We start from the raw sequence: 14,896 nt of genomic DNA on the forward strand, positions 1-14,896 counted from the left end.
ATGAGCCAGTTAAATAATTTTTGTTGGATTTTAAGCAGGTTTTTTAATTGATAAAATAGTTTAATTTGGATGTTACCACAACCTGTGTTGTTGAGAGTTAGTGAGCAAAAGGGAGTGTTTAAGGAGCAAAGTACAATTTAATAAACAAAAGCTGCCACTCAGTCATTTATTTATTTTAGAAGGAAGATTGTTTTTAATCTGTTGATTAAAGCTTAAACAACAAAGAGTCTTGTGGCAACTTAAATGACTTAAACAAATGTATTGTGGCGTAAGCTTATGTGTACTAGAGCTTATACCATAATTTTATTAGTCTTGTTAAGGTGCCAAAGGGCATTCTTGGTTTTGCTGCAACGGACTAGGCTTGATATTCCTCTGAAAAGTTATATCATAAAGTTATATCTCTTTAGGGGGGAGAGGGAGAGCAGCATTTTAAAAACCTTTGAATGATGAGCTGGTTCAAGAAGAGATAATTAGAACAATGTGTTTGATTTAGACCTCTGTGCTCCTCATGGTCTGAGCCTATTAGATGATCATAAAGCTCTTAACTTCCTTTCCTGATCATGGCTAGTTCTTGCTAGGTAATGCTTTACCTTGACTATCTCTCTTCAGACTGGGGACTCGTGGGATGGGATGCCTCCTCCATATTACCGTATACTGTATATAATGGGGAAATCTCTGCACATAGAAAACTTAACTTGTCAGGAGATGACCAGGTGCTAGGAATCACAAATGCTATTGCACTATTGCTTGTGGTCTTCCCATAAGCATCTGGTTAGCCACTGTGAGAACAGGATGTTGGACTAGATTGGTCTCTGGGCCTGATCCAGAAGTCTTACGGCCTGACTGAAAACATTCCCTGTTGCATTTTCTGCCCAAGTTACCACAGTACCACTTGTTTCTTTCTGGAATGATTAGGACTGTCATTGCTACCCTCCACTGCAGATTTTGAGAGGTGGGTTCTTCCAGATAGGTCTTTGCACAATGTGGAGTGCTAGCGTAAGGCCACTGGTTGGAGACACTGGTGAGCCTGCGCCACAGAGCAAACACTTTGAAGATAAGAAGAACCTTGCTGCTGGATTAGGCCCAAGGCCCATGTCCAATGTCCTGTTCTCAGAGTGCCCAGCAAGCAAGAACTAAGTACAACTGGGCTCTCACCACTTTTGATTCCCCAGCACCTGGCATTCCAAGGTTTACTCCAACAGTGGAGGTGGAAGATGGCCACTGTGGCTAGTAGCTATTGCTAGCCTTATCTTCCATGAATTTATCCACTCTTCTAAAGTCTGTAGGCATCACTACATCTTGTGGGAGCAAATTCCATAGTTTAACTATACAATGTGCGAAGTAGTACTTTTTCTTATCCTAAATCTTCCAACGTTCAGCTTCATTGAATGGCCCCAGGTTCTGGTGTTACAAGAGGGAGAAAAACATCTCCCTATCCACTTTCCCCACACCAGACCGCTATGTCTCAACAGCAGAAATGGTTCCTCTTCTCCATGTTTTCTGCAGACCTTTGTCAACAAGAGTGAATGGTCGTGTTTGCCTCTCTTTGCTCTTGTGGCTTAGACTCATACACTGGGAACAAGTGAAATAGGATATTCATGGGTTTCCATGGATGCATTTTCTGCTTAGAGAGCAGCCTGCTTGTGCTTTCTGTGACTTAAAAAAAGCCTAGGAGAATTAGGATGAAACCCCGCTTGCTGCTAATTTAGGAGAGAAAGGGTTGGGCAGCCCATGCTCTGCTCTTGGTTAAGTCACACTTGGGTCATTCCACATCAAATCAACGCAAAAAAACCCAAGGAGTTTTTTATGTCTTGTAACATTTTTTTACGCTTTTTTGGACATCGTGGGGGGGTGGTGGCTACTGGGTACAACTTTCCTACGATTCATAGCTGTGATAGAAAAAAATTAATGAAACAAACCTATAATAACCAATAATATTTTAAATTTTAAGATTAACAACTTTGTTTCATTAATTTTTTCTATCACAGCTATGGATTGTAGGAAAGTTGTATCCAGTAGCCATCCCCCCCCACAATGTCCAAAAACCCGTACAAATTTGTTACAAGACATAAAAAAACCCATAAATTTCATTCTTTGCCAAGAAAGAGCATGTCTTTGCAATGATTTTCACCATCAAAAACTTTTGATTCCATCATTTATAATTTTTTAAGGCATTCATAAAATCTTTTGAGTGCTGGTGTATTTTTTCCTGAAATCCTCGTCATGTTATTGAGCTCTGTGTAAAATTTCAAAGAGATCTGATCATTGGTTATGGAGAAAGAAAAATAAAATGTACACAAGGCTGAGGATCTCAAGAGGGACAGAAACTCAGATTTCATGAAACTTTGAAGGGCTATAAAATTAAAACCGTTTTAGATAGAGGAATTTTTTAAGGGGTTTCTTTCAACCATAAGGGAAGGGTATACACCAAGTTTCATCAAAATCTGAGACGGTGGGTGGCATGACCACATTGAACTAATGTGGAATGACCTACTTGGCCCATGGAGTCCTGATTCTATAGTATTTGGGAGTTGCTTAATATATTAGGACCATGAGGCTGTCCCAAGATATCACCAGCCCAACCCATGTAGTAGGACAGATACTCAGTTTGCTTTTTTCTACGGGAAAGGAGGATGCTGATCTGAAAGTGAAAGATTGTATGTGAACTTATTTTTCACAGTCAGATCACTCTCTGTTGAGGTTTATGGCTTACAGCAGGCATGTCCAACAGGTAGATCGTGATCTACCAGTAGATCACTGGACGTCTGTGGTAGATCACTGGTAGATCACTGGCTCCCTCCAAAGAAGCTCAACAACTTTGGCTCCCTTAAAAATGCTCAACATTTTAGCCCTTCACCCCCCAAAACAGGGTTTTCTTCCCACCTCAGAAAATGCTCAACAACTCTGACCTGAACCCCTAAAAATGGGCCTTCCTCCTTCCTAAAAAAATCTCAGCAACTTTGACCTGAACCCCTAAAAAAGAAGGCTTTCCTCCTCCCTAAACAACTTTGACCTGAACACCCCAAAAGGGGGTAGATCACTGCTAGTTTTTAACTCTGTGAGTAGATCGCAGTCTCTTCGGAGTTTGCCACCCCTGGCTTACAGCAACTGTTCCCCTCTACAGGGGAGGGGCAAGATTAATGAATTCTGATGGAATCTAGTGAGTTTTCTGGCTGGTTTGACTGGCAGTTCTTTCAAATTTCTGGTCACTCTGTGGAATGCAGAGATAACTCAAGTGGTTGTAGAGCTAAGTAGAACCCTACACCTAAGCTGAGGGCATTGAAGCAGGTTGAAAGATGCCATGAACACATCTGGATAAGATTTCATGATGCATCCGACCGAACACAAGAGCTAATTATCAAGCCTTCTCTGTAGTGATGGTGAAGTAGCCATTTTTCTACACCATAATTGCATTCCCACCAAACCATCCTGTGGAGCTTTTCCAAATGGTTTTGAGTCTTTTGAAATCTGATTTGATAGATATGGTGGAATCCCAGTACTGTAGTTCTTTGTGATGTGTTTGCAAGAGACTTTGAGAACAAAATTGCCTGTACCCAGCAATTTTCGGACCTCACAATTGTCTTGCTGGATAACTTTTACCTTTTAGGGCCTGTGGATGTGTCCCTTGCCTATCCTAGCTAACTGCATCAAGCGGAGAGGGGGTGACTGGCTGGGTACAGGAAGTAACAAATTCCTTGTTAACAGAGGGTGTATTCCCAGCCTCTTTTATAGGAGGCAATAGTGTTACTATTCCTAAAAAGTTTCATTGGGCTCAGAAGTTCTGAACAACTATGGGCCAATTCAGGTGTCCCCAAACTAAGGCCCAGGGGACGGATGCGGCCCAATTGCCTTCTAAATCCGGCCTTCAGACAGTCCAGGAATCAGCATGTTTTTACATGAGTAGAATGTGTCCTTTTATTTAAAATGCATCGCTGGGTTATTTGTGGGGCATAGGAATTTGCTCATTTTTTTTTTCAAAATATAGTCTGGCCCCCCACAAGGTCTGAGGGACAGTGGACCAGCCCCCTGCTTAAAATGTTTGCTGACCCCTGGGCCAATTGCTAACACTTCCTTCCTGGACATAGTGTTCAAGCAGTAGTTGCCAGCCGTCTCCAGACACTTTTAAATGAAACTCATTTTCTAGATCCATTTCAGTTGAGGTTTTGGCCTGGTTTTAGCAATAAAACTGCCTGGGTCACTCTGTAGCATGAGATGGAAGTGCAACCCTACTGATTCTCCTGATCCCTCAATCATTCATGGTATAATTCTCGAGAGCTTGTACAAATTGGGTGTGGGTGGCACTGCTCTTCTGTAGTTTTACTCATCTGTGTAGCAACTGCTTACAGAAAGTGGTGCTGTGGGTATCTCTGTTGTAACTCCGTGGCATTCAGGCTTCAGGTAACATAAACATCAAACCACCAAGTGTGCTTACTGATCAACACATTTGGGCCCCAAGTCAGTACTTGAGAAAATAGTCTGCTCCAGTTTGTGGTGCTTTGTGAGCTGCCCAATTTGGTTCAGGATCCATCAGTCTATTTCAGGCATGTCCAACAGGCAGATCGTGATCTACCGGTAGATCACTGGACGTCTGCGGTAGATCACTGGTAGATCATTGTCTCCCTCCAAAGAAGCTGAACAACTGTGGCTCCCCTAAAAAAGCTCAACATTTTACCTCCTCCCTGAAAAAAACCCAACAACTTTGATCCGAACCCCCTCAAAATGGGCCTTCCTCCTTCCTATAAAAGCTCAACAACTTTGACCTGAACCCAAAAAGGGGGTAGATCACTGCCATTTTTTAACTCTGTGAGTAGATTGCAGTCTCTTGGGAGTTGGCCACCCCTGGTCTATTTCATTCCATCACCTCCCACTCATAGGATTTGGGTTTTTGTTTTTTAAGGGCTGTAACTTCTCTTTGTTTTTGACCAAAGTTGATGGAATTTGCAGGTAAACTAGCACATAGTGAAAAAAGGCTATCAAATTGCAGAAAAATAGGTCAAGGGGCTTTTGTACTAGCCATATTTTTTAAGTTGATTCAAGGTGGGGAGAACTAAAAGGGATTAAATTATCAGATAAAATTATTCCCTCAGATGTCTAAACATATCAGTCACAGTGGAGCTCTCCCTCAACTATCTTTCCTGTTGTTTGCGCTCTGTTCCTTCATCACCTCCCCCCCCCCATGTTATGGAAAGCTTAGGGATCTTACTTTCACTTTCTCTGCAACCTTTTGTTATTGTTTGGATCCCCAAAGCACCACAGGAGGTCTTGCTTCAACCTGTGCCACCTCATACGGATTTCATTTTGTCTCTGACAAGCCAAGAACACCCCCCCACACACACACACTGTACATTTATCCCCAGGATTTGGCTAGATATGACGCACAACCCTGTACTACAATAGATCAATTAGGGATTTGGAATACAGTTGGCACCTAACTCTATTTCTCTTATTTATCTAATTGGCTGAGATGATGGAGATGCTAAATTAAATCCTAGGCATGCATGGTAATGGGGTGGATGAAGGCCAATAAACTGATGTTCAGTCCAGACAAGGCAGAGGTACTGTTAGTCCACTTTTGCACTGGTGAATGGTGTTCAACCTGTTCAGCAGGAGGCTATACTCTCCCTTAAAAGGGGAGCGGTTCATAGTTGAGGTGCTCATTGTTCTGTCTTTGTCACAATGCCCTCCGTGGCTCAGAGTACCTTGTTCTAGCTGAGGCTGCTGCACCAGGTATGACTGTACCGGGACCAAAAGAGATCCTTGCTTCAGTGTTCCACGCCCTGTAAACCTTCTCTTTGGATTACTGCAATGTGTTGTCGAAACAAAATTTTTTTAAAAAAAATCCTTCCAGTAGCACCTTAGAGACCAACTAAGTTTGCCATTGGTGTGAGCTTTCGTGTGCATGCACACTTCTTCATGTGTTGTGTCTGGGGCAGCCTTTGAAACTGATTTGTAACGTTACACTGCTGCATAATGCCAGTGTGAGGGTAGGGACACTATCTCACAGGACTGTGAGGATAATGGAATTAATAAGGGGACAGGTTGGAAAAAAAGACTTCCTGGGAAAGTTTTCTTTTAAAAGCAGCTGTTTTAAAATTATGGGACAAATATTAAACTTACCTGGACTCAAAACAAAACGTGCACTACCTCAGCCTGCTAAAGGAAGTGTTTGGTGGGAAATTGAAATACAGTACCTGCTTCAAACCCTCCATCTTCTTTTACGTGGAAGGAAAGCTGCAAGCAACAAAGGAAACTATTCACTAACGCTTTAAAAGGCACTGTTAACTGAGCCAATGTACCTTATCAATTACGATTGTTTGGCTTGTTTGATCTGTATTTGTTTGTGCTTTTCTAAGCAAGGAGGGATGGAAGAACCATGTTCAGCGCCACCTTGAGTTTCTTGGAGGAAAGATGGGAGTAATGTAATAAACAGGTGCTATAAACATACTTAATACTTGCACTTATATCCCACCCACCAATTTCATGGTGTTTACAAAACTGATAAATGTCTATAAAAATAAAATCACAACAACATTTAAAATAGTTAAAATGCAAAAAAATAAAATCCCAGAAGCTTCAGAGTGAACAGTCTTCAATTCAGCATTACATCAGTTTCCAGAAAAACCTGAGAGAATTGGTACTTTTAAATCCACATCAAAAGATGACCAGTTGAGGATACCTGTTATACCTCAGGAGGGAGGGAATTCTGTGGCTGAAATGCCAGTCATGGAGAAGGCCCCGTGCGGCGTAACCACACACTGAGTCACATCTTATCAGCAGAACTACTGTACGTGAAAGGCATTTCCTGGTGATCTCAATGCCCAGGCAAGCTAATAAAGAGAGAGGGGCTCATTCATATATCTGGATCCCAAGTTGTCATACATGAAATTCAACAGTTTTCAATTGGGTTTGGTAATGTATATGTATCCATTAGCATGCGAGAGAGAGTGTGACCGACTCAGGGGTTGCAGCGCTCATCTCATGTTATTGGCCGAGGGAGCCGGCGTACAGCTTCCAGGCCAGCATGACAAAGCCGCTTCTGGCGAACCAGAGCAGCACACGAAAACGCCGCTTACCTTCCTGCTGTAGGCACTTTGACGTGCTTTCAAACTGGTAGGTTGGCAGGAGTTGAGACTCCTTAGGGTAGTGATAAAGCAGGATATCAAATCCTAAACTCTAAACCAGGCATCCCCAAACTTCGGCCCTCCAGATGTTTTGGACTACAATTCCCATCTTCCCTGACCACTGGTCCTGTTAGCTAAGGGTGATGGGAGTTGTAGGCCAAAACATCTGGAGGGCCGCAGTTTGGGGATGCCTGCTCTAAACTCTTTAGCGGCAGCCCACATTTTAATACCTACGGAATAGGTTCCTCTGAAGGTTCAGTCACATGAAGTCCCCATGCCTCTAGTCCTGCTCTCAGGAGTCGAGATTTGGTTGTTGTCAATGTCTCATGTTCCTTTTCCTCCTTCCGTACCCAGACGTGAGTGTAAATTATAAATGAGTGATGCAGCATTTGATTCTGCTCCTCCAGGGTGCCTTTTTGGAATGGTGGCTCAGCTGTTGCAGTGAGCCCAAGAGAGCAACAGCCCAGAGTGTCCTTGGGAAAGCAAGCCAAGTGTGGGGTGCAGTGCCAGAGCAGAAAGCTTTTTTTTTCATTTTGCCAGGCCTGTCTGCATTCTGCACATCTGCAGGCTCACTGCACAAAATTCAAGATGCAGAGATTTGCACGGCTGCATTTCAGTGGTCATGATTTTTAAACAGGTTGAAAATCTGGCCAAGGGGAATGTTGTGGGCATGTTCAGCCTGGTCTCAATCAGGCACTTTTAAGTCATAGTCCAATTATCCTGTAACCACTTAAAAAACAAAACAAAAAACCCTACCCTGAAGCATGAAGTGTTGTGAGATGGTGTCCTCAGTCAACGTGCATGTTGTCAAGTCTGGGTAAGGCTTTGTGCTCCCTGCTACTTGCTGCAGCTAGGGCTGTCCTCTCTATTCACTCTCAAGTCAGGAATACTTCCTGCAGTCAGTGGAGTGCAAACAGAGCGCTCTTTCCTCTTCTAGGAAGAGTGCAAACAAATGCCCTGTGCCAGTGGCTTCACATAGGATGACAAAAAGTGGAAGGAATCAAACACACTCATATAAAGCACTGTTGATTTTTGAAATTCTTTTGGTTGTCTTTGAACTCTTTTCTTTTAGTGTGGTGGATTTTTTAAAAACCCACCCACCCACCCACCCAAAAAAGCTAACTTCTGCCCTTGTGTGAGATGAAATTAGCTTGAGAGATGTTGCAAGCAAGTGCTTTGATGGGGGGCTCTGGAACCAAAGGTGTGGTTGGCAAGGTCATCCAGAGATGGAGCTCTGGAGGTTTCAGTTTTGAGGACAGATTTGGAAATAGGATTGGGGAGGAGATTGGTAGGTGGAATAGATGGGAGCTAAGATTGTTTTGACTGCAAGCTCCTTAGGACTATCTTTCCTTTTCTTTTTACTTCTCTTGCTCTGTTAATTGGATGTGTGGAGGCACTTCTCCATGTTCCACTCCTAGGAAAACTTGCTTTACAGAGCCTTCTCTGTGGTGGCGCCTCTTGTGGAATACCACCCTCTTGCAAATGCCAACATAGTTATTTTGACATCAAGTTAACACTTTGAAGATCCTCTTGCCAGTCAGCATAGGCGGTGCTGAGCTTGGTGGAACAGTGGTCTGACTCAGGATATGTCAGCTTCCTATGTTCCAGTATAATACAGTCCTCCATTCAGACCCACGAAGACTAGAATCTTGGTTTACTTTTGTGGGAGGGTCATAGCTCAGTGGTAGAGCATCTGGCAAGTGGTCCAAGGTTCAGTCCCTGGGATCTCCAAGTAGGTCTGGGAGTGTCCCCTCCCTGAAACCCTGGAAAGCTGTTGCCAGTCAGTGTAGACAGTACTGACTGTACATGGACCAGTGGTCTGACTCTTTATAAGGCTGAGCTTGGTCGGTTGTTTTCTCTCTGTATGCTGGTTCTTAATTTTATGTGAACTCTGCCCTGGTATCTACTGATTAAGGATGGGCTGATCAATCCTTGAAATAAATAAAGTAAAATAGCCTAGGGATAGGGAGCCTATGGCCCTCCCAGTGTTGCTGGACTACAGGTCCTGTCATCCCTCACCATTGGCTATGCTGCCTGAGACTGATGGGAGTTGCAGTTCAGCATCATCTGGATGGCCACAGCTTCTCCATCTGTGGTATATTAGAAAACGGGAGCCGCAGCTCAGATACTTCTGGTTCACAGCTATGCCTTTGAAGATCTCTCCTCTTCAGGGAGGGGAGACTTTGCGGGCGGGACCCGCTCTACGCGACAAGCGGGGGGGGCGTGTCCGGCCCCCTGCTTCACCTCTACCTGCTGCCACGCTCAGGCCCCTGGCTGGCCAATAGGGCCAGCCCGTGGGCGGGGTTTACCTGCTTTAAGACAGCGCGGCAGCATCCGAATCCCCCCTTCTGCTGCTGCTCCTCAACGGATCTCCCACCCACCCACCCTCCCTTCAGGTCTTCCCTTAGTGTGTTTGCTTTGACCTCGCTATGGACTTCGGTTGGTCGCCTTTGGTTGCCCAAGGGGCCTGGTAGGAGTTTTTTATCCAATTGGCTAATTGGCACCGGCCTCTTGGTTTTTTCGCCTACCTCGTAGCAATTCGTCACAACTTCTTTGACGGTAGGCATTGGAATATGGAGTTGTCTGGTGTGTTCGAGGACTGGTTGTGGCCATCATCCAACCCTCCTCTTATAGGGGTATCCCCTTAAGGGATCCGGCGGTCGTGGATCCTGTCCGACGCCCTGCTGGGGGCTAGGGCCATGGCACAACCCCCGGTGACGCCAGGGGGAGCTTTCAGTTGTATTTGCATCAACAGGCTCCTCCCTCGGAGTGTTAACCTGATATTGCTAGGGTGTCCAATGGCTAAGCCAATACCTCTCACTTGCTCTAACCAATAAAGTTGTGGCCTTATTTTACCCATTAACCCAAATACCATGTGTCACTGTGTCTTTATTTCTCGCGGGGGGGGGGCGGGTCCTCGAACCGCAATGGCCTGAACCCAAATTTGCATGATCTCAGTTTTATTTCCCTATGTGTAAATTGGGGATTGTTCTGGCAGGGTGAATGTGATAAGCAAGGTAAAGTGGGCAGTGTCATTTCCTTAGAGGATGTGGCCTCTACTGCATGTTTAAACAACAACTGGGTGAGGCATCCCTTGAATTTCTGAGCATCTCTGCTCCTTGGGTTTCCCTGCAAATAAGATCATAGATCCTCAGTCAGCCTGTATCTGCCTGAGGGTGTGTTGGAAATGGCTGTTTTGAGCTGTGATCCACAAAGAGGTCCAAGCAGTCAGCCTGTACAGCAGCTGTTCTCCCTTCCTCAAACTGATAACATCCTGGATCTTTTCTCAGCTGGAGTTTTGAGTTGGGTTATCACCCCTGGATGCTACTTTTCAGCTGCCCAGCTGGTCATCTCATTAAATATACTGTGAGCAGCTTTGGTTAATGGGGGAGGTTTTGTAGGGTGATGGAAGGTAGGGTTTTGTCTACTTTATGGATTTTTAAAGTACAAATTCTGTGCCTAATAAATTTTGCAACGCAGTATATATTGCACAGACTGAGCAATTTTTCCACATGCACGGCGGGCTTGTAGACTAGTAACTTTTGCGGCCTTTTTGAAGGACTGCTGTTTATAAGTATTGGTTACTAGGTACTGGGTAACATTCTGTCTCTCTTTCTCTCACTCCAGAATGGGAATGGAAAGTGGGAGAGGGGGAACTTTGACACTGGGTAGAACTGCTTAGACATTGCAGAAACCAACCGTTGTTCTTGTTTTTATTTTATTTTTTAATTTCTTCTCAGCCGGCCTTGGGACATCCGGAGTCCAAGCCCAACACAAAGTCCAACATGCTGCGAGGCCGCGGCCCAGTTACCTCCGCTGATGAGCAGCCACACATTGGGAACTACCGCTTGTTGAAGACAATTGGGAAGGGCAACTTCGCCAAGGTCAAACTGGCACGGCATGTCCTGACGGGGAAAGAGGTGAGAGAGGGGAAGCAAGAGCAATGGCGGTCTTTTGCTTATGCAGGCAACCTCCAAAAATGTGGGGGCAATGAGAGTCTAGTTGTCCAACTAACAATGCTATTAAAAAGAGAGATGTGGGGAAATCAAATTCTGCAACCAGAAAAGCTGGCTTCTGTGACCTGTCTCGGTGGTTTAGGTGAAAGCACAATTTTACTCAGATCTGTTTATCATACCGGTAGTTCTTAGTGTTGGGCTTGGAGTTTCTAGGCTCAGCTGGGGTGCAGAAGTAGGAGAGGGACAGGCCGATGATTGCCTGGAGTGAACGGGTAAGAAGTACAAAGGTTAAGAAGGGGAGCGGGGAGACACACAAAATGTGTGTTTGTCGCACCTCCATAACCTTGAGGACTAGTAACTTGCCTTTACAAATAAGCATCTCTTGTAACAGCAACAACAAAAGCCAAGGTTCCCAGGAGAGCCAGTTCTGCACCAGCAGTAATACTTAACACTTTTGTGGTGCCTTTTCGGGTGTTGAAAGAACTTTCCTTACATTATATCAGCCCACAGAACAAGGCTGTAAGGTAGCACAGTGTTATTAACTGAAAAAAGATGGAATGGATGAGGCTGAGAGGGGGTGACCAGCATAAGGCCACCTAGTGAGTTTGATGAGATTTCTCTCCCATCCTTAGCTGCTGTGCTGCATCAGCACTCACTGCATAGTAATATATGTAAAGGGCCCTTTGCTTGTTGAGTTATGTATAAATTGATTTATAATCCTTCCTATCCACAAGGGCTCTGGGTAGATGACCTTTATAAGCACTGCAACTTGGCCCCCAAGAGCCTCTTGAATGAGCATAAGGTGCCGTTAGTCAGTGGGGTCAGTTGTCACTGTTTCTGCTCCACCATTCTTCAACTCTGAAGAGGTCCCCTAACCTTCAGAAGCAGCTGGGTGGGTTGGGGTGGCATATGTAGCTGCAGCAGTAAGAGGAGGAGACAGGAAAGCCCAATAGCACAAGTCAAAATCTCATTGTCATTCTTAGGTTTAAAGCCAGTACGTTGCATCTTACAAAAACAAATATTCTCTCTCATTGCGTATGGATTTTGTTTTGTTTCTAAAACCACATTTTAGCAGTAAAACCATACTACTGAAATAAAATCTTTTATCTCCGGCCACTGAAGTGCCTGTCCAAATGAGAACCCTACTCCGCTCTGAACCACACCAAAGTCATTCTACCAAAATAGCTTGTACTGGTTTTCCTCTTGAGACGTTGGCATGCTGCGTCTACTGTACCACACTCCCTTCTGTTAGTGAAGCACTTTGAACATACCACACACCCAGGGCTAGTTCTGAGGAACAAACATGCAGCCTTCAAAAAAAAAAGCCAGCTTTTCCATTTGCAAAGCTTTCAGATGCTCTCTACCTTCTCCTCCTGACTATTTCAGGCAGTGTGGGGAGAATCTGCAGTCCCTGCTCCCCACTGCTCATCAAGATGGAATCTGCTGTCCTGTGGGGCAGACAGTTTTCTGGACTCTTGGTTATTTTTCCAAGCAGTGGTAGACTCAGCTTCTTGGAGGCTTGTAAGCACATGCTGCAGGCAATTCTCTGATGAGGGTCCTTGAGGGAAATACCTGCTTCCACTGAAGAAAGCAGGAGTGGCTTGGCTGAAGCTGACCTGCCCACCTTGTTTGTTCTTCCTCTACTAAATCACGTCCTGCATTCTTGTCTGAGGTCTCTGGCTCCTTGGTGCCATACATGTGGAAGGCTCTGCGTGAGGAATAGCCAGTTCTTTCCCCTTCTGGCTGAGTTTTCGCACATAGCATGCGATAAGGGCCATACCGGCACCTTTCCTGCCAGGACAGGCACTCAGTGATGTAACAGGCAGGAAGGGCAGGCTGCCAGAAGCCTGATGGGAAATAAGGAAGGAGCCAAATGGCTTCATTAGGCGATTTGTGGCTTAGACTAAGCACCAGGCCCCAAGCTTTGGAGAGGAGGAAGCCTGAGATGTTTGGCTGCTCCTGATTATTAAGGGAAGGGACATAGCTCAGTGATAGAGCACATGCTTTTCATGCAGAAGCTCCCAGATTCAGTACCTGGCATTGCTAGTAAATATTCCTGTCCAAAACCCAGGAACACCATTGCTTGATTCTGAGCCAGATGAATCGGTGGTCTGACTCCATATTCTGCTCCATGTGTAGACTGGGCCTCAGATTAAAGATTTTATTCAGTGTTTGTTGTATTCAGAGTAGACCCATTGAGATTAATGGACATGATGAACTTAGATCAATTAATTTCCATTGGCTATAAACCTAAAGGCTTTCTGTTGGCCTAAAGTCTTAGCGGTGAGTGAAACCGCAAATACTCAACTTTTGGAGCTTCCCAGTTAGATTCCTGCAGTACCTGATGCTAAACACCCACCCACCACTTCTTTTAGGGGGAGTGAGTTATAGGTGCATCCACTTCCTCATTCCCATCTTAAAGCAGCTTTTGAGGAATTCTAGTTGCTGATCAGAGCTTTCCACAACTGACTGTCATGTCTGATACAGCTCTGAAGTGACACGGGGGTGCCTAGTTTCGTACCTAACAGGGCTCTTTTAACTAGTGACTTTGTCACACCTCTCTCTCTTGCTCTTGCGTCATGGAATGCTGTTCCTCCTGAATTTTTTTCTAGATGTAGCATTTGCCAGCACCTCTCTCTCTCTAAAAAAACCCCAGGCTTTTAGTCCTCTATTTATGGAGGCCTGCAGGGCAGTGGTTGCAAAGGGCCTGTCACTTCTGTAATTTGCACGACTGTCTGTTACTCCTGTGCATCCTTCACATTACATCTTCCTGCTTACACCCCAACCCCTTCTCCATCAGCACTGCTCTGTTTTGTCACAGGAGCACAGAATTCTGTTAAAAGTGTGAAAGGGTGGGTTTTGGAGTAAACTATCCCTAATCAGCTAGCTTTGCATATGCATTTTAATTGACTTTCAGGGTTTTAAATTTTGATTTCTTTTGGGGGGTGGTGCATGATTAGGGATTCCATGAAATGGAATCAGAAGTATTTTAAATGCAGAGGGGTGAGCTTGCCAGGGGAAACTGGAGCACTGATATCGCTTTGAGTCCCTGTTCTCGTTACAATCATTCCCTGCCACTTGACAAGAGCTGCAATTACCAGCCTTGTTCCGATCGACTGGAGTTGCAGCTGGCCTGGTTCCATCTCTTGTTTTGCGGGTTGCTGACTATGTTTCTCTTAACGCTCACTCACACACCATCCCCAAACCCAACTAATTGAAATTACATAGGATTGTGGCAAGCTTGACCTATGAGCACCATAGGAAGCTGCCTTGTACTGAGTCAGACCGTTGGCCCATGTAGCTCAGTACTGACTACACTGACTGGCAGCAGGTTCAGACAGGGTTGTCTGCCAGGTCTGCCTGGAGATGCAGGCATTTCTGTTTTGTAAATGTAAGAATTGCCGTTGCTGGCTGACACAAGGCCCATCTTTTTGAACACCCAGGGCAGGACCCTGGACTTGAGAGACGTCAAGATGGAAGGATATAGCTTGCCTGCATGCTGCCGCCCAGCTTCTAACACCCCAAAACCCCTAGTGGTGACAGTAGCAGGTTCTGGAAACTGAGCTGCCTTTCTGTACATGCAAGTCTGTTCCTTGATAGTGTCTCTAGATCAGTGACCCGTGGAAAGATGTTTCGGAGACTGAAATTCTGCCTTGTGTCTTAATTGCCCGTCCTTGTAACAGCCTGCCTAGAGAGCAGTAGCTGTGCAGGCAGCCATTTAGCAAGTGGTGTAATGGGGAGTGTTTTGAACATCCACCCACTCAAGACAATACATCTCCCAGAGTGTCTTATTAGCACAGTGTCTGGGGAAACTGCAGT

General features: G+C 45.0%; 1 protein-coding gene across 11 annotated transcripts in view; it reads left to right on the forward strand.

The window, feature by feature from the left end:
* Positions 1–14,896, forward strand: part of MARK2 (microtubule affinity regulating kinase 2) — a 120,236-nt gene that overhangs the window by 74,753 nt on the left and 30,587 nt on the right. For all 11 annotated transcript variants that reach the window (XM_035098414.2, XM_035098419.2, XM_035098418.2 and 8 more), the window contains exon 2: positions 10,862–11,041. In XM_035098414.2, coding sequence (XP_034954305.1) covers positions 10,862–11,041 — 180 coding nt within the window. The remainder of the gene's footprint in view (positions 1–10,861; positions 11,042–14,896) is intronic.

The sequence above is a fragment of the Zootoca vivipara genome, chromosome 17 (genome assembly GCF_963506605.1).
Source record: "Zootoca vivipara chromosome 17, rZooViv1.1, whole genome shotgun sequence".
Classification (NCBI taxonomy): domain Eukaryota; kingdom Metazoa; phylum Chordata; class Lepidosauria; order Squamata; family Lacertidae; genus Zootoca; species Zootoca vivipara.